This window comes from Seriola lalandi, unplaced genomic scaffold, assembly GCF_002814215.2.
Source record: "Seriola lalandi dorsalis isolate HSWRI2012SDOR001 ecotype SW California unplaced genomic scaffold, Sedor1 jcf7180002054577, whole genome shotgun sequence".
In the NCBI taxonomy this organism is placed as follows: domain Eukaryota; kingdom Metazoa; phylum Chordata; class Actinopteri; order Carangiformes; family Carangidae; genus Seriola; species Seriola lalandi.
The window spans coordinates 438,852-464,285 of NW_019525130.1; the positions used below are offsets into that span (position 1 = coordinate 438,852).

At 40.8% G+C, this 25,434-nt stretch overlaps 2 protein-coding genes across 2 annotated transcripts in view; both read right to left on the minus strand.

The window, feature by feature from the left end:
• Positions 1–20,646, minus strand: part of cxadr (CXADR Ig-like cell adhesion molecule) — a 39,096-nt gene extending 18,450 nt beyond the window's left edge. Inside the window, exon 1 of the mRNA XM_023417784.2 lies at positions 20,482–20,646. Coding sequence (XP_023273552.1) covers positions 20,482–20,533 — 52 coding nt within the window. The 5' untranslated portion in view covers positions 20,534–20,646. The remainder of the gene's footprint in view (positions 1–20,481) is intronic.
• Positions 20,647–22,041: 1,395 nt separating this feature from the next.
• Positions 22,042–25,371, minus strand: btg3 (B-cell translocation gene 3). The gene is made up of 5 exons (XM_023417690.2): positions 25,279–25,371; positions 24,174–24,380; positions 23,347–23,484; positions 22,825–23,017; positions 22,042–22,598 (listed from the first exon to the last, which is right to left on the minus strand). Exons 2-5 carry the CDS (start codon positions 24,344–24,346, stop codon positions 22,395–22,397), a joined length of 708 nt encoding a protein of 235 aa, XP_023273458.1. The 5' UTR covers positions 24,347–24,380; positions 25,279–25,371; the 3' UTR covers positions 22,042–22,394.
• Positions 25,372–25,434: the final 63 nt, after the last annotated feature.

Below are 25,434 nucleotides of genomic sequence, written 5' to 3' on the forward strand. Positions count from 1 at the left end.
AGAAGAGGCACTTAAACAGCAACAGTGTGACGTAAGGTTAAACCCACATTTAATCAACAGACAGGAAAAGATAAACCTGATTAATCCAGACACTGCAAGTATAAACTCAAGAAGAAGGACTGAGCTAAATGTAAATGAGATCATCTTAGTAGTTTCTTACGAATCACAGTAAATCTATAAGCAAGGCAGGCAGACAATGTTCAGGGCCCTGAAAAATGGAAAACCATCTTCTTCTTGAGTAACTGGATCCAACATCAACACACATTTTCTGCTGAGGTTTGAACAGTTATTTCTCATGAGAGACTTCTGTGTTTGTGTCCTTTTCCCACTGGTTTAATGTGGGTGGGACTCAGAGTTTCAACATTTGAATCAACATGTTTTAATGTCTTAATAAATACTGACTATGCATGTTGTTCCCTCAAACATTAACTTTGATTGTTGCTCATTTAGTCATGAATATTTAATATTACAGAAAAGATTTGTAACAAGTTTTCAGGGCCTTTAAGAGTCAAAACAACCATTCACAAAGAATACTACCAATATCAATAAGACACACGCCCCAGCCCTTTGTCATCTTTAGCAATAGAGGAAAACAAAAATGTCACATTTTTACGCCTCATGTACAAGCACTCAGATGATCCCGACCTTTCACTGAAATGCAAATCACTATAATGGAGATCAGTAAAAAAATCCCTTTAATCGTTTTAATAAAAAGTCGACTGAATGAGGCTGTAAACTACGCAGCAAAAAGGAAACGAGCCCAGTCAAATCAATGGAGGACATTTAAACACTAATATACCATAGGGAATAAATAAAAAAGTAATAATACAGACTTGAAAGAGTAAACCATCATGGACTGATGAAGAGCCTCAGTCTATTAATTGATAAGTCGATCCACCGAAACTTACTTGAAAACTATTTTGGGAATCAATTAAATATTTTTTCATGCAAAAACTTCAAACATTCATTAGTTTCAGCTTCTATAATGTGAAGATTTGGTTTTCTTTGTCATATATCACAGTAAACTGAATATCTTTGAGTTTGGACATTTCTCCTTTATCTTTTTGAACTTAAAACCCCAGAAAACACTTTCAAATTTTCAGTGTTTTCTACAACACTAAGTATTTATTTCTTCATGTGCAACCATCAAAGTTAAAGCTTAGAAAACAACATTCTCAAGAGTTTAATACTTCAAAACTCAGCTAATCACAAATGTCATCACATTTTCAAATTTTACAAAATCCTGATTGGTGAACAACAAAAAATACAGGAAGTCTCCCGTATACAATAACTCAAACTGTTCAAATTGGGTATGTTCATGAAGGACCTCATTCCTCCGACAGGAACAGTAAAAACATGATTGAGAAGTTTTTTTCAGGGCCGTTAAGATCACAAAATAAACCCCACTAACAAGGAAATGCTTGCAGCAAACCCTATGACTGATGGGGGATTTCAATGCAACTGGCTGGAAAAATCTTCCCCTACCACTAGCTGCTCATGGTGGATTAACACAAACAACTCTGTTATCATGCTCAAAATGGCACAGTGTTAATCAGTAACACACTGTACATAAAGTGTGTGAACAATGATGCACGTGACACTGAGCAGAAATGATCTTACTGAGCTCAAAGTCTCTGCCACAGTGACAGAGCACTCCCTTATGATCACTGGCTTATATTGGGCGAGTGTCAGTCTTTATTTAGAGTAATGGCACTATAGCAAAGGTAAACAGGCTTTCTTCCTCGAAGGTAATATAATTGGCTGATAAGAGAGACCATCATTACAGTCTGAGGAAAACTATGAAAAATAGACTGCTGGTAAATGCAGTCATGCATTTACAGCAGAATCACATTGTCTGCTGTGGTAATAAAAATATGTGTCCTACGTGTGTGTATGTGTGTGTCCATGTAGTAGAGGAGCTGCGCAGTGGGGGAGGCCTCGCTGGCTAATTAAAAAGTCTATCTTAATAACTATTCGTGGCTGCCGGTGTCTCTGTGAGTGTTTCATTCCCTCCAGTCTCCACCACACTGTCTGACACAGCACATCCCACTGGGGTTACTGGGCGACCGGGAATGAGCAAGAGGAATTTGGGGTGTCAGCGCGCTCCACCCTATATCCCCACTGCCATTCACTCATTCACTCGGCCCCCTTCCCATACCCCTCTCCGCCCCCCCCCCCGCCTGTGCGCCTTCTCTCAAACACACCCACGATTGTGGAGTGCCAGTCCCCCAGGCCTCCAATTCTCTCCGGTCCTGCTGATTGTAACCCCACCACCCACCCCCTCCACCTTTGTTGGCATACAATGGGGAGTGAATCCTGTCTCCTGGCAACCAATCCCTTCAGAGGTTGCCGTGGTGCTTAAGAGACGGCATGAGAGAGAGAGAGAGAGAGAGGAGAGAGACACAGAGAGAGAGAGAGAGAGAGAGAGAGAAAGAGGGAAAAGGTTGGTGGAAATGAACAAACTGAAGCTTGAATCTGTCATGGTGAGGCATCTTTATAAACATCCACATGGTTTCGTTTGAGATGATCTCTGTAAACACAGGCCAGGTGAGTGGATTAATCATTTAGGCAATAGAAATAAAATTAAGATGACATTTTTTTCAATTTTTTTATACAAATTGCGAAAAAAATAAAACATGTTTGAAACATTTTTAGGATTTTTTGTGCCAGATCGATGAGTATTAATAATATGAATTGTGCACCACATGCAGGGCTGAAATTATTATGCATATTCTAAAAATACAGGTTATTCCACACAGTTATGGCCTGTCAGTACCAGATAATTCAGTGAAGTAGAATCCGCACACTGAGTCACCTCTCATAACCAGAGGTGAAGCCTTGAGCACAAACCAAGAGATCAGATCAGCGTGCAGTCTCTCTCTTCACCCTGTTCTTGGATGAGACCATTAAAGTCAATGTGAGTTAGCCAGAGCCAGCTAGCCACCTGGAGTCACAATGAGTCTGGTGAACTGAGACTGATGTCCACATAGTGTAACTTATCACAGTTTACAAGACTGTCCTGACTCAAGACACCTAATATAGCCTGATATCATGCTGTGATTTTCATAGTGTAGACATGCCAAAAAAAAAAAGAAAAAAAGATTCAAATGAATCAGATTAATTTGATATATTACCAGGTTCGGTTTTAAACGGAATGATGTTTTTGAGTTCACTGAGCCGGCAAAGACCCAGGGGGCCCATCGTCGATTGGACGACGGCATCATCCATTTGCCAAACCCTGCTAATATCAACTTGGCCAATTCGTCGGTGAGTCAGTCGAGAAAGATTAGTTTCCTAATGGCATGTGCATAGATTCCTAAGCATGGACACAGAAGCGATTTGTCAGAGCTCTTCTAGACAGACACGAGGTTAAGCTGTGGTGTAGCTCCAGCAGACAACAATAAACCCTGAAACCAGGAGACAGTTTGACAAGCTAACCTCTCCTGACCCTTGTGCTAGCCAAGCTAAAGACCCTGAGAGTGTTAGCAGTGGTCACAGTGGATCATAAGCCTCTTTCTCTGCTCTTTGACCTTAAAGAGCATCCTTGAGAGTAAAGTCTGAAAAGCCAAGTCTTACCATGGGGAGATAAAGGCAGCAGCTATTTCAGGCTCACAAGGCAACAACAACAGTGACAAAAAAAGTGCGGCTCGGTGAAAGAGGTGAATGACATTGCACTGGGATTTACTTTTACCGTTTACCCCCCTTAAAGATTTGTGCATCTTGCAAGTGCAACACACACAGTCACACTTGCATTTGGTCTGATGTACCTAGGTGAAAGCATTGATTTAGTATTTCGTTTTAGAGTGTGTGTGGCAGGGAAAATGGATGTGAAGAATTCACTTATGTCTATATTTACATGTTTTTCTCAGAAACAGCACCGACAGTGGAAATACTGTTTTGGTGGTCATTGAAAAACACACATTATAAAAATCTTTAAAAGAAAGTATTTTCAATCACGTGAAAAGAAAGCATCTCTCTCAACAAACAGAAAAACAAAAATGATGAGGTTGTGAAGAGAGTGGCATGTTTTTCCTGGATGAGGAATGACAGTGGGATGAATATTAGTGATTCATTATAGTTAAATTGCAGTCTGGGGGCTTTGGAATGAGCAAATTAAACAGCACAGACACTCTCCCCATCATAAACAGGCATGCCCATCCCCTGTGACCGCGCTGAACAACATCAATTATTTCGGGCACAGCAGAGGATAATTTCATAACTTGGTTGCTGCTCAAAAAGACGGCTCTGAATGCTCGCCCCAGCGCCCCTGCTGAAACTATTCAATTTGAAGCAGTGTGGGTGCCCTGAGAGTGAGCTTGGCGTGGTTTATTTAGTGTTGCACAGGGCTGGGACTGTTGAACCATACTGATTGTGCTGTAATGCAGCCTGAAAGCTCCACTTGCCACACAGAGCTGCCATCAATTCCCCGCACGGATGACCTAAAGGCTGTTTTGACATAATTGAACATTAAATGATGAAGGGGTGACGAATGACAGGCACTTTACTCGGCCGCCTGAGCATTTGACAGCTTTTAGACGAGCCTATGGGGCCATCACTGTGAAAGTCCACAGGAACCAATTGATGCTCGAATCCATGAACATCAACAGTGATAATAACCATAATGTAATTAATTAATGAGAGCGTGGCCTTACCAACAATCCTAATATTTTCTATATAAATCAATTAACACCTCCCTGCTGCTACACTAAATCATTAAAGGGGAGAATTTTAACATATTTTCTATAGATTCAAATTAGATTAATAATCCCTCCATCATTTAAAAACAGCAAAAATGTCTCTGATCAGTCGGGGGGGAAAAAGGAACTACAGTCCTCAACATAAAGGCTCTCAAGTTAGGGCACTGGGATTTTGGACTTCCTATTTATAGTATTCATTACCATTTTATAAGGTGTAGTACAGTGGATTTAACCAGCTGCTGCTTGTCTAACCTCTCTGCCACCATGAACTGTTCTACAGCTCAACACAAACCACTAAAAATAACCGTGGCCAACCCTACAACATCCCATCCTCCCCCTGTCCCCCACCCCTGTGAGAGGAGGCAAATTTATCTAAAGCACCCTGAAGAGTCAGATAAGAATGCCCAGTATCTCTGAGACCTGTGGAAACACACACACACACACACACACACACACACACACACACACACACACACACACACACACACACACACAAATAAAAGGCTCCTGGTTTGTTGAAGCCCAGGGACATGGTGAGCTTGTGTCAATACGGGGACTGCTTGTGCCATGAAGCTGATAGGAAAGATGCCAGTCCAAGGAGCATCAAACAGATAGCCCACTGATAACATCCTCATGGGAAACAATAGCAAATGTGCCAATATAATCATGTGAGGAGGAAATTAAAACAGAAGAGGCAAAGGAGCACGAGAGTGCCGAATATGAGATGTGTCACAGATACATTAGTGTGCCTGGTTTATAAAAATGCCTGTCTGTGGATGTAGTTGTGACTCAGAGGCAATAGACACATGAAACAGCTGGAGTGTTTGCTTCAGTCAGAGATGCCAGAGGAGTAATTACAAAATCATGTCCTCCTCACTTTGCTGGGAAGACAAAAAAATTCAGCAATTCCTGCAAGCAATTACTGAACACGTGAAAGCAGTTTGCCTAACTTGAGAAATAGTACAACTGAGGAATATGCCACACACACACACACACACACACACACACACACACATATATTTTGTGTCTCTGTGTTGCCACTTAATCCTCAATACAGTACAGGAGGAGGAGGTTTAAAGGACAAGGTAGAGGTTTTACATCAATCATCAGTCAGTGTTTAAGGGAGAAAGTGTGAGACAGCAGTCTGGTATTTGTTGGCCGACGCTCATCCCCTCTACATCTGCTATCAGTACATATCTCATGTGCAGATTGGATCTAAATATGACTTAGCTACTGGATTTTCCACAAAAAGTTTTTATTTGCATAATCTGCATAGAGGATTGGAGACACACTGCAATCACATGTTGCTGATGTGATGACATGCATCTCTGACTTGGTGGTTTGGGAAATGAAAGCCAAGATGGTGCATTTAGTACCATGGCATTTTCTACATTTTTATTCTATCCACAGGAACACAAAGAACACATGTAAAACACCTCTTTTATATTGTTAATGACATATGTAACAAATGAGAATTAGGTGAGGCTGTTGAAAGAACTGCCGTTTATTAGAGGCAGGTATTTCTGTTCTAAGCTTCCAGGCAGTTTACTATGAACCAAACAAATTAAAGCCAGATGTCTCGGTGGGGAGTAGTCATGGGGCGTCTCTCTCCTGACACAGGGGTTTCTATGCACTGAGGGGGAGGCAGCCGTGCTGTAGCCGATCCTATCCCCCATCCCCCAAAACAAATAAAGTGTCTGATACAGACCAGGCCCCTGCCGGCGCCCCAGCCTAGCCTTTGTCCGGGCCCCAGGGCACAATGCCAACTGTGATCAGGAGGCAGCGTCGCTGATCAAACACTGAGACACAAGTGCAGCAGAGTGCAGCTACTTTATTCAGACCGTTGATGGACTCTCACAGAGTGGTTTCCACTGGGGCTTTTAGAGAACATACATCCTCACATGTGATACAGAAGACAAGCAAAATGTGTGAATATATAGAAGCAAACAAAGGTTTCTCACAACTGTGCTTAATCGTATCAGAGAGGTGAACACGCAAGAAGTCAGCTTAAAGCAACAGAGCGTGAATATCACACTACAAGCCTTGAAACACTGGGATAATTCAGGGATTAGAAGTCTTTCTGGAGCTCCTAACAAGCCTGTTTTCAGTGTCATTAGTGATGGGAAAACTCAGCAGCTCCTCAGGAGGGGAAACTATTTCACATTTCTGGAATTTCCAGAGCTCAGAAATTTCATCTGCTCAGTCTGAGGTGGATGTTTCACTGCAGCATATTCGCTTAAATATCTGGGGGCCATAAGAATGAAACAAGGCAAGTTTAGTCTGATGTGCCTTCCTCAGCAAGAAGAAACTACTTCCTCATACCACCTGAAACAAATCACTGACACTAACAACTCTGGCACGTTGTGCTCAGTCAACTGAGGACTTGTTTTTACTTAACTTTAAAAAGGTGCTGAGGTAAATCTGGTCACATATACACAAAATGTGTATTAAGTAAACACCTATGGAGAGGTAAAGACTTTTATGGCTCACAGCCAAACCACTAAAAGGATTAGGGCTGGGGCCAGACTGCAGACAGTTCACAGGAATGTATAAAATATCAAGAATTCAAACACAAATGCCTCCCAATGAATTCCTGGGTTCCTCCCTTGTTCCTTCAGATGGAGTACGGCATATTTTAAAACTTTAAGTCTCACCACTATTGGAAATAACTTAGTAAGTAAGTAATTAAACAAAACTTTAAGTACCTTGAAGAATGAAAATGTAATTTACTTCAGCTTACGTACATTTCTCTTGAATCGGTTTGTTCTTGCTGGTTAAAAATGGCAGAGACGAGATTCAGTTACCTTGGTTACATCTGATTTTTTCATGTTTTGAGTTGGATGGAAACTGAGGGCCAACTCCTGCAGATTAGGATGTTACCTCTGTCTATGTTAGATTTACACAGCAGCCTATTGCACAGAGCCATGTATTGCTGTCAGCTGGATTGGCTGGGAGGCAATCAATTAGTCTGCCTTGCTCATGCCGTTTCCTCTAGATTCTGGTCTAAAATTAGGTCCCTCGCCTAAAGGATGTTGCATGATGGTGGTCTTCTGGACTTTGCTAGATAATACACAGTCCTATATGATGTGTTTTAAGCCCAGAGTGCGCTGTCAAAGGCTACAGCACCAACACAGTTCATTTCATTGGATAGATTGCTGCTGAAAGCTGCCTGGGGCAGAAATGGTGCATTGACAAAGTACTTTGTAATAACTGCTAATACATCAATTCCTTTTCAAATGCATTTGTAACATCCCTTCTCTCTAAACCCTCTCATCCTGTCCAAAGGACTCTCCACCAGCCAGAATGCAGTCTTTGTGAAAGTGTAACAACACAGACAGTCCCTTCCTGTCCTCTGTGTGGGGGAGTCACTACAGCAGGACATCAAGATAAGGCTGCAGTTAAAAGATAACAAGATGGATAATCCTTTTTCTTTCCTCTCTTTTTCTCTGTGCATGCAGTAAAACAAGGCTGATGTTTCAAGGCTGGAGTCTCTTCTTCACTCTGAGGTTCTGTGAGGCAGGTGTAGTAAAAGCACCTGAGTGCTGAGCCCTGTAGGAAGCTGCAGGCGAAGACTGTCAGTTGTTGTTACAGCTTAGCCGAGACCGCTGGGTTTATTCATGCCTCCAGCTCGCATTCTCAGCCTAGACATGAGGAGAGAGCTCAAAACGACCACTCTAGTCTACATACACCATTAAGTGACAAGACACGTTTGGGAATGTTAAAAATAACTCCACTGCACTAGTTCAGCTATCCTGCACAAGAGGAAGTCCTACAATATCACGGTATTTATTCCCTGTGTTGTGTTCTTTAACTGTGCGTGAGATGAGGCTTGTCATACTCATAAAGAGGAGTGGAGAGTCTGGACAGTCGAGATAAATGCAGTAAGCCCATTAAAGACACGCAGCTCAGATTCGAGGGGATTCTTGGAGTCGTGCACTGCAGCGAGTGAACAGTTTGTTACTTTGACCCCGATAGTCTTCGAGGGCTAATTAGATCCATCTTCACAACCCAGGCATCTGCAGAGAGAATCGTACAGACCTGATCGCTGCAAACTCCTTAAGAAAACATTAAACACAGTGCAAAGACATTTACGCTATCCTCACATTAAATTGGACTCCACAGCGTGAAATTGCCTCTGAATCAAAGAGCAGCAGCTGTACTATTTTATAACACACAGCAGAGTAAAGCCGATACTAGGGATGCATTAAGGAGCCAAACCACTCAAGTTAAAAGCAGTTGCTCGCACAACATCTTTCATCATCCATTTCAGTTTCTAATGACGGCAGCTCCAAGAAACACACAAACATGAGCTGCTGACAATGTCCTGTAATATTCTCCACTTAGTGATGTTAAATCAAAGTTGTAATGGTTAAGATTTTAGTCATCGTTGATTTGAGGATACCTGCAGTTACCATGGTAACAAGTAATGCGTTGTCAGAAATACAACAGACGAACAGCCGGTGTATCCGTTTCCAACTCACTTCAGTTTAACAAAGAAGTCAGTCAATTGGGCTTTTTTCTCATCTTGCCATGAGCAAATGTGATCTGATTTCACGCTACACAAGTCGAAAAGTTGCTTATCTTGGAGAGAAGGTGGAGGTGTGCAAGCCTGTCGCCTACTCTTCATCTAACAGCTCACTGTGGCTGCTCCTGACTGCTCCATTACTCAACCACCGATGAAAAAAACAGACAAGATAAATAATCGCTGTCAACACTAACTTCAGTGACAAACACGCTGCGTTTCCTGCGACTGCTTTACAATAAAAGTGAAGTATTTCACAGGTCGAATGCTTTTAATGTGAAACAGCAGCAGTAGGATGTAGGATGGTCTGTTTGCATGAGCAGTAACTTAATATAGTTCTGACACGGCGTAAAGTGAGTCAAACAGTAAACAGCTTGATTATGTGATGCAACATTTTCCTCATGCTCAAATACTGCTCAGCCCTACAAATAAAAACTAACACATAGAGAGATCATTTCTGAATGCAAATAAAACACAAAACACAATGGCAGTTGCAGATGAAATGCTGACCACTTTGTAAATGTTCAAAAACTCACCATATTCCTCGGAAAGGGAACCAAATATCTGTCTTTCAGAACAAACAAGAAAACCAAGTTTGACCTTTGTTGTCACCACAAACATCACATCAGTCAAAGTAAAATATTCGTTTAATTAATGGGATGAGAGAGAACTGCTGCTTTTCTTTTTTTTAGTGAACGCTGAACTGAACGAATCAGTTTACAAATGATGAACATGAACGTGAGTGGCGTTCAATGTACATGACGTCTCCATAGACACATAAGCCATAAGCTTAGCTGGTGCCATACAGCAGACGCATCTGCTGAAGCCAGTTTTTTGAGCATTTGAAGCAGTTTTATGAACAAACAAGTGAAGACTCAGACGGATTATATTTATATACAGATTTTAAATCTAACTAATGTCTGTGTTGGTGGCGTACAATAATTCATTTAGTTTGGTAGTGGCAATGATTTGCGGCTGGTGATGGATGGGTAGAAGGAGGTTCTATTGAAAAAGATTATCTGCCTTTATTTATTTAAAAAAAAAAAAAGGAAAAAATAAACGTGAACTAGTTCATTTTTGAAACTGTGAACTTGGTTCAAAATTTTAAAAAATGAACTACTAACGTGAACTAGTTCATTTTCATCTTTATGGACTGAACTTTGAACTAGTTGTTTTAAGTGTGAATTGGCACACTTGATGTAAAGCTGTCTTTATGCCATTATAACATCTTGTTTAACATGCAAAAAGGGAAAAAAATGTCAGTTACAAACAACCTGACACCTAAAGAAGATTCTGCAAGGTCGTTCGACTGTTGAATGTTTAGTGGATGTAAAGTGCTTTTTCCAGAAACCTGCCTTACAAGCCAACTCCCCCATGTCTCTAATGACATCTAAAAAGGTCTGACCCCTGAGTCGTCTAGACAGGCAGCCAAACGCTGCTTATAGGTCATCCTGGATCAGGCTGACATGTACAAAGTGAGTGGGGCACTGGACAATGACGACTGTTCACATTGCGTAGCATGACTTTTATATGAAAATATAAACAACAGATTTCATGTTGATACGGGTTTAAAATGTTGAATCAAAGATAAGCTGAGAGTAAATGTGCTGTGATGATGTTTATGGTCTTCTAGTATCGGTTCACTTTGATCCAGGTCAACGGTATCCAGAATTTTCCCACGCTTACAGATCTTACAGCAGAGGGATTATCAGGGACTTTTCATGTCCAAACAAAAGCTACATATTTTTTTGACAAGAGGCTTTAAGGCTCTGGGGATGTTAAAGTTTTACCCAACAAATGTTAACAGCCAATTAATAAGAGTTGGAGATAAGAGACTTTTTCGTTGTTAAAATGCCAGGTGACATTGCCAGGCAGCCACAGGCTCTTTTTATGTGTCCACAGGTCATTAATCCACAACTCTGGCTTCTGAGTTGTGTTACAGCACTAACTGTCACTGATAAATCATCTCCTTACTCACGTCAGATAGATGTCCTGTCCCAGGGGGATTAAATCTAGAGCTGATGTTCCTCTACATCTTATGAAAGGAGTTGGGTGCTGTGAGTGCCAGTATGACTGAGATGGGGTGGGGGTTCACTCTCTTCCAATTATCGGCCACTCAGAAAAAGCCAGGCCGCCACGCAGCTCTGTGTGTGACCCATGAATTATACATGAGCTCCATTAAGACACTTAACAGCTGGTTCTTCAGGAACTCACCAGCAACAACTGCAGCCTGGTGGCTCATGTGTGCTGCTTATTAAAACAGCGGCACTAGTGATTAAGGTTGTGCAGTAATGTGTGTTCTGACTATCATAAACCAGCCAGTCACAGAGCTATTTTCAATTCAATCTCATCTCTCTGGAGGGCGACTGGGCCAGCTGCCGATTTCCTCCCATGGCGGCGAGATGCACTACAGTAATTAAATGTCTGTTGTGGCTTGCTGACCTTGCTGTGGATCAGGCGTTGAGCCTTTTCTACACCCAACTGTAGCACGTGTCCTGGTCATCATACCTATAGATCCAACAACCAACCCGAGCGTAATAATCTCCGAGGCAGGAGGACGAGGAAAAGGCCTCTTTAATGAATGTAAATGGAAGAGAGGGGATGTGGCACACAGCCACACTTGTTTAGGACAACTGGTTTTAAAACCATAGAAACATAATGGAAGTCGCCTGAATGAAGTGAAAACGTGTTAAACTACAATATACATTTGCACTCCACTTCTCCAAAGTTGCTTTAACATACAAGTAAAAAAAACACATCAGCTAACCGTAACCCTACAGTGTGCATCAGAGATCATTCAAGTAGAAGAATTTAAAGTAATATTCTCATTCAAATGCTCACTTTTTTCAAGAATGGAGTGGTATAATTTCCTCTGTTACTGCAATGGCCTGATTCCCCCGTGGGGAAAGGTTTCATCTGATCTAATCTCATGTAATGCTCTTTCATGAAAACAAAGTGTTTACTTGCATTCATATTTTCAAAGGAGATTAGGGCCACTTTGCAGAAATATTACAGCCTGCATATACAGCAGCTTTTCTTCTCTTCATATCTTCCCACACCTGCAAACGCACCAACAGCATCTTATCTTCTTCCACATTATGAAATTTATCCACATCAGAGAAACACATCAGACATTCACTCGATGATGATTTGCACAGCCTGTCTGGGTTAACATGAAAATCTACATTTAATATTTTTGCTCTTTACAGAGTCTAAACAGTGAGGATCTGCATCACAGGCTTTGCCCTCAGTTTAGCATCAGCTTGATTATGAGGCAACAAATGTTACAAGAAATGGGATTTTCTGGGTCTAATTCTGTGTCGCTTTGTATCAATACTCCGTAACACTCCTAACAAGATTCGGTCTGAATCATAAAATTTCACTACACAACCGCTTTAATGTAATTCTTAAATCTATAATACAAGCAATCATACCCTTGTAAAAAAAAAAAAAAAAAAAAAAAAAACTGTTCCGAGTGGGATTTTGTGCATGGCAACAGGCATTTTTCATAACAAATCCCCCATTTTTATGGACAGGAGTTATTAGCATAACTATATAATTTGACATCATGATGATTAAACATCAGACTAAGACAGACAAAGACTGACTTGAATATCAAATCCACAGGGAGCAGAATTGAGTGGGACTGAATCATGACAGAAGCTTTCTACAGACAACACTTATTTGCCTTTCCCACCATACCCGCAGTTGACAATGTGTAATGTTTTTCAATGAGATAGGCGCTAAAAATGGCTCCTTCAACAGCTGCTTTACCCCCTCCCCCTCCACCAAAAATTCACCCCACCTTCTGCTTATGTCGCTTATTTTCTGAGCCATAATATTTTTCAAGATTAGACACACAATTAACTCTAATGTTCTTAGCAGGGAGAGTGGGGGCTTACTGCTGAAGAGAGAACAAAATATAATCATCTTCCCACAATTCAGCTCTGTGTAAAACAATGCCTGGACATTAGCTGATAATAATGTGACATGCACAATAAAATACGGTGGTTATCTCCAAAATTATGCATCTATTCGAAGTCAAAACTGGCAACAAGAGATTTACTGTCAGAGTAAATTGTCAGGTCTGTTTTACATGATACAGTGATTACTTTCCACTTCCACATGTACTAAGCCGAATTCTTTAACACTGCGCACTGGATAATGTAACAGTGGTTCAAGCGTTTGTCGAGCTGAGCTGACACCTAGCTAGCAGGTAAGCAGAAACAGACTGCACACAAGCACCTGCAGATGCAGCACCCTGGGGACCTGCCTGCCACACTGTGTATCATCACACCGAGATGGCTAGCTCAGATGCCGTGAGAACATTATGCAAAATAACCAGAATATATAAAGTGTGGCGAAATACATCCTAAGTTCAAGCAAGGGGAGGAACCAGAAGTAGAGTAATGCTTTGGAGACCTGAATGTTGGCTGTGGAGTATTTCACATTAATCAGTTTTAACAGGCAATTCCCTCCATTCATCAGACAAAACACACCGTGTGCGATAACGTCCATGTCTCAGACTGTGGATGTTATAGCACACTATACAGACAGAATGAATCCAGTTTGAGACATCCACCATTTGAAAACAGCGAAAATTACCATGAAAAATGAATTCCATCATAGCTAAGTCGTCATTAAAGCCTTGTTTACAAAATTCTTGTACTTTAAGTAAAGCAGCAACCTCAGTTTGAACATTCAATGAATTCCAGTGGCATTTTTCCAAATAATTATGCAGCATTCTGTAACAAAATCCTTCACATCTCCTTCACTGCCTAGTGTGTTGCGTCTTCCTTGCTAATGTGCCGTTTATCCACAGAAAAATGGAAATCTGGCGATGTTCATTTGAGATATGAGGTACGTGAAAACCCTTATCATCATCACAGTGAACAGCTTATTTCTCATAGAGCCCATTATTCCTCATTAGGAGCAGAGGGCGTTGTGGGCGCTGCAGAGCTGGGCATCAAGTGGCTAAGTGATGAATGTGCTTTGGGGGTGTTTATCGCCCTAACAGCGAGACACAGTGATGATGACCGATGGACTCAAGAGAGCAGGGAAAATCAGCGCTGCAGTGACCTTGTTTTAACTGATAGGTTACATGGATAGCAGAGGAAACAGCTCTCCTTCAGCACAATCCCTGTTCAGTTGGATTTTAAGCATTTCAGCTGTTGAAGAATTCAGAGGTGTCTCTGTACTTTGTCTCCAGAGGACATGTTAAACTTATGAACGAACAAAATCAATCAATTTTTGTCTAAATCTTTAAAAACAGTGCATTCATGAAACAAGACTAAAAAGTCTATAGTTCCTAAAGGCTCCAATATTTATTAGATTACATCCCACAACACACCAAGATGTTGAAAGGAAACAATACTGTCAATTTTATGACATGAAGCAACCAGTTAAAGTCTTCACACATTCTTTTAACCACAAATTTAAATACAAATTTAACAGGGCAACAACACACTGTCCCTGTTTTCCAACTCCCTCCTGTTTTTCAGCAGTGCAGCAGACTCATGTAAGGAACAAGAAATTCATAGAGTGACAGGAAAAAGCACGGGTTCTTCTACCTGAGGGGCTGCACTGATGGATAATCAGAAAACTGCTAAAGAAGAGTTCTGAATTTTAACACTGGCTTCAAAAATCTATGAATTTTGTAAAAGAACTAAAATGGGGTTACCAATACCAACAGATGATCTGATCACCTGCAGGCAGATGTGGGTCTCCAATTTTTTCTGACATTCTGTTCTGGTTTTAAATGTCCTTATAGCCGATCTCACGGCACAGCTCCTGTCATTAACTTGCACTTTGTGAATTTTGTCTGACGAAGTGATTATAAAATAATGGCTGTATCTAGAGTGCAACAGCTTGGTAATGGCTGCTGGTTATTTCTGCTCAAATTTTACACTGAAATGAGACCATCTCCTTCCCTCCTTTCAATCACAAAAAAATACTTTTGGTGTCTGTGTGTTAAAATAATTAATTGAGTCCAGTTAGTTATAAGTCAATTGTCAATAGTTTTCATACACATTCACAAGTGAATTTCATACTCCAGAGATTTGAGACTAGACCTGATGCAATGTTCACTTCTTATTTCTAGCTGGCAACTGTAAAGTGGCAGCCAAGTTAGCAGGCTCTCTAATTATGCTAGTGTGAGCTCCATGAGCTGGTTTCTCATGCCATCTCCATCTCACTTTTTAATGTTTCCATCTGACTTGTTATAAAATGAGAACCTTGTAAAATAATTTTAAACACACACTTGATGGCTACATATATGATATAAAACATGCCAGTCAGCATCCTCACCAGGTGATGATCTGTGTAGAGGACATTACAATGCAGAACTAGTCTAGTATTGTAAGTATGATAAGGAAATAAAGTAATTAATCATTGTTCAGGTTTAGCGAATGGTCAATTGATCAGTTGCTCTCTCACCACATATTGATGCCTGTTGCTTACCTACCATCAAGTTGTGCAAACTCGTAACCACAACAGCTTTTCTATGTATGGCCAACAGGAATATTAGTCCATCAACTGACAATAAAATCATATGCTCAGGGTTTTTCCTACATAAAGAATTGAGAGGTGGCCGCCTGCGTCAATTTCATACCGCCTCCCGACAATTTCTAGTACTTGTTTTCTCGTTACTCAGTGAATTTGATGTTTGTAACTGCAATTGCGGCTGTGCTCCGCTACGGCAATGTAGTGGCGCTGCATCGTCATCTGTGCATCAGGCAGAGCCATAGTACCACCCCTGCCTAATTTTCAGCCAGGAAAAACCCTGTATGCTAATATTTTTCAAAATTCTGCGAAAACACAAAACCATTTTTTAATCATTTAAGTCAGTTATCCAGAAGAATTTAAAACATTTTCTGGTCTCATGAGAGAATGTGCTGCTTGTTCAGTTTTTTTACATCACTAAACTGAATGCCTTTGAGTTTTAGACGGTTGGTCGGACAAAACAAGCAAGCTGAACAAGCACGCAAGCTAACAAATACATTGTGGTGCCCTAGTTCCAACATACGCACACTAAAGCATGACCTTTATGAACTCATCAGTGCTTGTGTCATTTAGGCAAAACTTCTCCAGAGCTAAACTTATTGGTCAATACAGCACATCATTTGCATGCCCCTGAGGAGCCTGGTACTGTCAGCAGGTCAATACTGTGGCCAACACCAAGTGTTGTAGAAGTTAGAAGACATACAAACTTGAAATATCTGTCAATATAACATTGACTTTATGACAAAGGGGGTCAAGCAAATTCTTGCCAATATATCTTCCTACAAGAATCATTGGCAGCAGACCAGAAGGCAGTTTTACTCCCTACCTGTGAAAAAGGAATGAGCTCTGAATACAGAGAGGCTGCACAGCCATTAACAGGACTCAGAAACAAGCACCACTATTAATCATTTTCACTGATTCTCTAGCAGGTGGCAATTTGTTCATTCAGTAATTCAGACATGAAATGGACGGGCGAACGAGGGGAGAGCTAGGGTAATGTGGCGAGGTAAAGGCGGGATCAGCGTTTCACACTCCTATAAAAAGGTGAACAAGAGTTGGCACGAGGCTTGCACAGGGCTGGCATGCTAAAATATTAACGTCCAAGGCTGTGAATATTCATGCGCAGTTGTCCCCATCATCAGATTGTGGAGGACAAAAGCAGTGTCCCTGGAGTGTAATCCAATTCTACATGTTCCTGCTTCATTTCCAAGGACAGGGGGCTCCAGGCGGAGCGGGCGGCTGCTTGGTTAGAGGAGAGGCTTCGGCTGCAACATGTTTCAGCCAACAGGAAGCAAGTAGTTGCATTGGAGTGCTGGGTCATGACAAGTGAATGTGACCTGAAGTCATTACTGTCTCCGCAGGGCCAATGACAATGGCTCAGGTTGTGCCGTTCATGCCTCCAACCATGTCTGTGGTTGTAACTATTTCTTCATGGGCCCTCTCACCTTACAGTACACACTTAGCTGTCAAAGTGCGAACACTGTTCCTCCAATGACAGTTCCTCGTAAAACCTCTGTTGTATCAAGATATTCTTTTCATCTGCAACAGCTACTGTGCATTAACAGGGATTTTTTTCAGCGGTAAACCAGGACATAGTATACACAGGCAAGCAAGGGGGAGGGTAGCTTACTAGAGCAACCAGAGCAACCAGAGCGCACACACACACACACACACACACACACACACACACACACACACAGTACACTCCCTGTATATGTGTGTCTGTTTTCAAAAGGTAACCAAGCAACCAGTTCCTGGCCAGGACCTTTGGCTGTAGGCTTATCAGGTAACAACTTTCTGCGCCTGCTCACAGTTACACCAGGTTTTTGTTTATCCTCAGTTAGTGGCTACACTCTTGGGCCATACAGCCAGGAGTGGAGGGGGATGGAGAGAACACTAAGGCAGGGAAAATGACAGTTCAAATCCTATTCAAGTACTCCAACATGCACAAAGCACCGACTGGCAAACAGAAATCAAGAAGTGTCTGTGGAGGGAGGGATGATGTGGACAGACATGGCAGGCAGCGTTAACCACAGCATCTAATGATTAACAAACACATAATGTTTCTTGGAAAAGGTCTTTGATGATAGATTAGTAGGGACCAGGCTTGCTGACGCAGTGAGCATTTTGCCTTGTTTTTAAAACTAGTGGTTAACTTTTCATTTAAAATATTGTTGAAAATAGTGTAAGAAGAACTACTGTCATCAGGTGTATTCCTTTGATGGAACAGTCTTGAGTATCAAAAGGAATAACAAGGGGGACCTCCACTTCAACAAGAAAACAAACACAAAACAATCAAAATTCTTGGAAGGTATTAAAAATAATAAGATTTACCATGATGTTTATTTTTTGGATTGAACACTGTGTGTACTGTGTACTGCCCAAAGTCAGTCAACGTAGAGCCTTCAGGAAGAGTGGCCACAAACCAAATATTCGCTTATTTATCTACTATTGACATCTCACATGATTTCATGCTAACCTGTAAAAACAACCCCCTTTCCGATAGTGACAGCTCAACACAAACAAAATGAGGACTAAATTTAATTCCACTTGAAATGTGAAGGCTAGATGAATGTCATCTGCACTTATATTGATTCTAAATCCTCATCACTGGTTATAATTTCAAGGGTTTCACATCTCCCACTTACAATTAAATTTCTTTTGTCAATATTTGAAATTGAATGCAGTGCCCCAAGGACGAATAGCACAAAGAAATGAAGCAGAAAGAACCTATTTGTTATTTTGCCATTTAAGAATGGTTAGTTATTTCTAAGCCATGTTATTTCAACATGTCTTGGAAATACACAGTAACGTTTCTGTGTATTTCTAAACCATTTCAAAAAAATGCTATGAGTCTGGCAGATACTGTTCTTGCCTGCTGAAGTGGAACAGCAGCCAAATGACGAGGCCTTGATGCCATTAGGATGGTAATGAGCCCAAACTAGTGTACACAACAATGTGAGTCATGAGACAAAAGAAGGCCAACAACACATTATCTAAACCTTATATTACACTCAGTGCCTCAGCGTTTACATAGAGAGATGTCCTGGAAGAGCTTAAACAAAGCGCTTCTTCATTACATGCGGTTTTTCTCTAATCAGCAAACTGGAATGTCATCGGCCTGACCATGGACCTCTGTGGCTTCCCATGAAAATCTCAGAAAATATTTCAATAACTACCACAGGACGTCACTGATTGAAGCCGAAAGACAATCCTGAAGCAAAAGTTTCACACTATTGTTTAGAGTGGGAGGAGGGATCTGTCAGTTTCAGTCTAAATTCCATGACACTAAACAGCCACACCCAGATGTATTCGAGTAAATGATGCAGTTGCTACAGTTAATAAACAACAGCCGGTGAATATATATTTAGGATGAAGAATCACTCACATTAATATCATATTGATTTGATCGATAATGTTTCTGCATTTATTTCTCTGCTGGCACCTGCACACCAACAAAATAAACCACAACAGAAAAGTTTTGAAAATCAAAATAAGTTAGATTTTTGACCTTCTGTATTTTTGTAAATGAATACATCTTAACTTTATCATTTATTCAATGATGCTCCCGATGAAAGAGAAAGAAAATAGGTGGAGCTATAAAAAGACATCCCTTGGCTCTATAATGGATCATATCCACTTTTAAATGACTGACTGCAACTTAGCACAAACAATGAAGGTTTAAAAATGACCCACTCTAATCAAAGGTTACACACAACTCACCTAGAGTATCAACAAACAACAAAAACCCTCTTAGCTGAGGGTCACTAGGACTAAACTTTCATCAAATGAGGGTCTTGGTGTTGAAAAGTAAATGGCACCAACATAAACAGAGCTGTCAACACAACCAAACATGTGGTTAAGTTAGACAGTGTGATAGCCTGGGGTTTGGGCCTGGGGAAACGGGCGGGGGTCAGCGCTGCTGGCAGATGGCAGACAAAAAAGCCCGTACTTTTGAAGTCCTGTCGCCACAGGTTTAAATGCGGATCAAGCTTTTGTGTTAACCACCAGACGATAAACCAAAACACATCACACGGAAATACTCAGATTACAGGGACCAGGAAACAATCTACCTCTAACTCATCTCTGTGGGCTTTTAAAACACAATACTGTCCGTTTTAAAACCATTCATTACAAGTATTAAATTAGCCTACAGACCCCCACATGGTATGATTCACCTCATCAGTAAAGCAAACCAAACCCCTGTCACTTTATTGGGGTTATTAAGACAAAATGTCAATAAAAACGCCTGATAAAACGTTAGCAGACTTTGATTTATAACCTGCTGAACCTTCTTTTTCTTTCTTCTTTGCGTCTCTCTCCCTGTCTGAAAATACAGAAACAAAGACTGAAAGAAAACACATTGCTAAACAGCAATTCTTTGAGAAATAATCCACCATAGTTAGTTTTTTTTTTAAAACTATTTAAATTTAAATGCGGTTTAGGCGGACGGTTGTTCTCTTGTGCTAGCTCACTAAACTGACCTTGGGTCAGAGTTACTCCATGTTGGCCAATTTCTTTAAAGTGTATTCAGGTGTCGTTTGGTTAGCCGGTGAGTAAGTTATATTTTAACCACACTAACATGAGGTAATGAAGCCTAAAGTTATCAGTATCTTTCAATTAAAGAGAAAGGTAAGTTTCGCCGGTGTTCACGCTGCTGAACACGGCTGACCACCGAGACTGAACTCGCTGCCGTTTTAGTGAAAAAAAAAAATCATTAGAATCAAAGTAGCTCAGCGACCGTTGGTGTCAGAAACTTACCTGCGAACAGGCTCAACAGAAAACAGCAGACCCGGGTTATCGAAGGCTCCATCACTGTTCCGGCTATTCCACGACTTCTCCACTGAAACTTGGTCCGACAACTTGTGCTGAAACCGAGTGAAAAGCTGTAGCCCTGCTCGACCGAAGCATCCAAACTCCACTCCTCCTCCTCCTCCGCCTCTCTCTGCAGGTGCACAGCGGAGCGCGCCCCGGGGTGTCACGTGACACGCGGTTATCTCAAACAGTATCCCGTGACGCCCTCTGCCGGTATGAACACGGAGCTTTCCCCCGTGTTTATTCATGGAGGGAAGGCGCAAGTGTTTTGCGGTATGGTACAGTGTGTGCGGTCACGCCTAAGTGCCTTTAATTTGTGTACTGTGGAGAACTGGTGCAGTTATAAAGGTAAAGGGTGATATAATTGATTTTTTCTCTTAATTGCACTTTGATTAACAAAAACTATTCTTGGCATTATCTTTAAAAGCATCCTCATTTTACTTTTAGTGCTTAAAACTTATATCAAATTCGCATTTCCAGTAATACTTGCCCTGGACTGATACATTTAAATTAATCCCGCACAACACCTTGGATGGCTATAACCCAGATCTACACTTTGCCTATGGTGTAGGAGTGCATGTTAGCTCCCTTTCATTTAGTTAGAATAAAGATTATTTTTAACACTGGTGATGATAAAGCACCTCACTTGCATAGAAGTTAATCAGTAATTTAAGGAATCCTCCAGGTATTCATTGAACTGATGTGCCCATGTAGCTGAACACAATCTTTCCAGAAAGCCTGTCAATAGATGAAACTAATACTACTAGCTCTGATTTATCTGTAGGGGTGCCAACCATAATACCCACAGACAGTAAGTATTATGGTGTGTTAATGACTACAATAATTCACTTCACAGCTTATGTAATCACAAAGATAGTTGAAGACTTCATGTCCATAACCATCAGACCAGGCTGCAGGTCACAAAAATGTACTGGTACAGGTCTGGAGCAAGAAGAACTCTGAACTGACAAAAAAAAAAAAATAATGGAAATAGGAAGTGTGGAGAAAAAAAAGTAACATTTCATAAGTCAAAACCACCACCTCATCTGTCAAACATGGCGCTGATTCTGTTGTGGCTTGGGCATGTATGACTCCAATGGAACTGATGATGATGGTGTGTGACTTCATGTATATCTGTCCAATTACTTTTGAACCCTTGCATTTTGGGCACCATAGAAAGTACACTACAGCCCTCAAAAGACCTGTATCTACACAGTTCTGTCAGTATTGATGTAAACCTAGTTAAAATTGAGACTTAATAAAGTATCCATTATTTTTCATCAAACTAAATGTGCTGAAACTCAGAGCCTGAGGTACAAAAGATGTGCAACTGTCCAAATACTTGCAGTGGGTTAGAAACAACATATAACCACATTGCATGCTATACTTGTCTCTCTTCAATAAACTGTCTCACCAAGAAGGAAAAAAAAAAGAAAAAAAGGATTAAACATAGCCACAATACTTGAAGGGGTCCTTTAGAAAACAACAAGAGAATAAACAAAATCATCATGCTTGGAAATTGTGTTTAATAAAAGTTCATAAATTTAAGCCTATACATCTGAGCATTCTACACTATGAATAAATAAAACATCACAAAGGACAGTAGGTGCCATACATGAAAGTCTCCCATTGTAAAAATACAGTACTTCAAGACTACACGTGTAGTATTCCAATTTCAATATCTAATTTAATACAAGTGATTTATTCAAAACTATAACAAATGATCTAAAGTGCAAAAAAGACTCAAAAACAATCAATATTTTAGCTATAAAAATTGATGTTTAAAAAAAACATTGGTCAGTCATCTTAAAGTTGTCTTCAGCTTTAATGTCCAGTGTGAACAATATGCACCATTATTACTAACTGTAGCTGTGTGCCAGATTTTGGTTTGTGTCCCAGTATCCAGGCCCTCCTCTATAACCAGGAGGGAACCACAGTTTATGCCTTAAAGTGTTGGGGGCTCTGCTGCGTGGCCTGAAACCATAGTGAGGCCGTGGAAGGATGTTACCTTTCACTGGTACCATTTTTTTTGGAAGCCATGTAGGAGCAGCTGGATTCATTGCCTAGAAAGAAAAACACAAAAAAGCTGCCATCAGCTGAAACACAAACAGTCCTAGCCTTTGACCCCATTAACTGTTTGAAGGTGATGATACAGTTTTATCTGCACACAATTTCAAAACCAGTGGGCAGGACAAAGCATAGCTGCTTCACAATTCATCAAACCTGGTTATTATAGAGTAATTTTTTTTATTCTTAATCATAGGAATTATAAAATGTATAATACAATACCTGGTAGGCACAGCGGCTGTTGGCGACAGTAAGGGGGGAAGTGCGTGTGCTCTCCTCGTCGGATGAAGAACCTGAGTGATAGTCTGATGTCACCCTCTCCAAAGCGCTAGTCACCTTCTTTGCAACATCTTTGTCCTCTTCCTCATCACTAGAGAAAGTGGCCACAGAGAAGAAAGGATTTTGTTCTCCATACCTAATAATGGGAAAAGAGGAGAGAAACATCAACAATTCATATCTTTTTTTTTTTTTTTTTTTTTAAAGAGAACACACACACTTTGCAGGAAATATGTAAACTATTTAAAACCGAACAAGTCTTGAAAGATTGATAATTAGAACGTTTTGGGATATTCTTTTTAGTCTTAGCTGAATGTATATCACTGGTTGGAGATATTAGTACAATTTTAACAAAATCATCTAAACAATACACCTGTTAAAAGGTGTTAAAGACACCTGAATGCTAAAACCAAGTAATATCTGTGAACTACACAACTATGTATGCCAGATTCACTCTTAAAGTCTCACCTGCAACACACCTCCCCGGGGTCCACCCACAGTGTGAGTTCACGGGGAAGTCCCAGGTCACTGTACTGAACCCCGCTCTCCCGGCAGGCCCTGAGGAGCTCTGGATCCTGCCTGCAGAACTTGTTCACTCGGATGCACCTGCAAAGCACACAAAACTTTAAAGAATCCTAACGCTGTCTGCAAAAATCAATGGAAACACATTCATAAGAAAAGCTGGGCTGCATGTGTAAGAATCCATATTAATAGAGTGCTGCAGGAATGAGTCCGAATACTTGGAAATAACTAACGCATTTATCACGCCCGGCTCCCTTGTCCTGAAGTCTATGGTTTTTTGAATGGGGTTCTGGTTCGATCCCTGAAATAAGGTCTTAGGTTACCTGAGTCATGGTTTTTTAAAGCTTTTACGCATCTCAAAAAAGGCAGTTGCTAACAAGTGGCCAAATAATTCTACAGAGGTTGTTGGGGATGAACACAAAAACCGATCTACTCACAAATCCACTTTTACAGCCTCATTGTGTTTATACTTGCGCTCATGCAAACAGAAAAGGCTTTTGTAGAAGAGGTCAGAGATACATCAAATTACAAGTTTGAAGTTAAGTTTTGGTAATGTTGAAGTCATATGACCCTGTTGTAGTTCACTTATCATCTAACATCAGTTTTTTTTTCTTCTGGTGATTGTATCTAGGCTTCAAAAATCAAAAGTGGTGTTTATTTGTGAGGGAAAAATTTAATTGGCTTTTTGACAAGGAAACCAGGGTGATATACAGAAATATGTCATCCTTACAGCACTCTATGGCGGTCAGTAAAAAGTCAAAAGAGGGCCGCACCTGTATGCTTGCCCTTTGCTGGGGTTTCCGGGGTACCAGTGCCCCTTGAACTTCTCCTGCAGAGCAACAGCAAGCCTCTCAACGAACAGCTCAATTTTGTGCGATTCCAGCTTCCCCCCCTTTATCACAAGCCTCTTCAGGAAGAACACCACAGCTGCAATTTCTCTCCTCATTTTTCACATATGTTTCATCACGCATGCACAGTCTCTGTAAGGACATAAACATTAGTTAGGTGAGTACCAGTTCAATCACAGCAGTAACCAACTGTTTTAATAAAAAAAAAACAAAAAAAAAACTGACAAACATATCTACCTTAATTATGCTAAAAATGTCGAAGCCTGACAGACAAGGAAGTATTTTCTTTTGTCTGTTCTGTATTAATCCTTTAGCGTCTTGTTTTCATGCATTTCCACGCCTCTGTAAAGCACTGAATAATGTCATTTTAAAAGAAAGGACCTACCAGTGCTCTTTTGTTAACCTACTAACGCGCACTTTCAAGTCCCTTTCCTTAACGTTAAACGCCTATGTGTGCGTGGCAACACTGTTGTTATGGAGAATATTTTTGTTTATAATGACAAATGATAACACAGTAACCCTTTACGTTTACGTACAATTTCGTTTTGCTTTTGGTGAGATCTGTTGACTTCAGTTAACGGCACATGTCCCAGAAAGGCGGGCTGTGACGCACAAGTTCCGGTAACCCACGCACCACCTCAATCCATAATATCTAACAGACTACTTAACTCTAACTAGCCAGTGAGCCCGCTAGTTCAGCTAACAATGCAAACAATGTTACCCAAATCACACCGGAACGCATTTGAAACTTACTTTAATTATTTTAACGGTAGTTACAGTTTTGACGCTAAAACCTACCACAGGGATAGAGTATTCCCTTCAGAGAATAAGGCTGTTAGCATTAGCTTCCCAGCTAATGCGCCAAGTTAACGCTAACAGCCTCATGTTGCTAACTAATCCAACAACTGTCCTATAAATATCATGGCAAAAGTTAGAAACTGTCATAAGTTGTGATATAATCATATAACGATTACACTGAGGTACACTAACTAATACAGTGAGACACGAGGACATAAACAACGTAACTTACCTTATCTCGTGGTCCCCTCCAACGTGTGGGCAAACAATGAATGGCAAGGAGTCAGTGGCCAACAGAAGAACCCTTGAGGATCAGTTGCTAACCCCGCCCTTTACAACACAAATCCCGCCCACCGCTCTCATATTCATTGGCTGTAAACAGACGAGC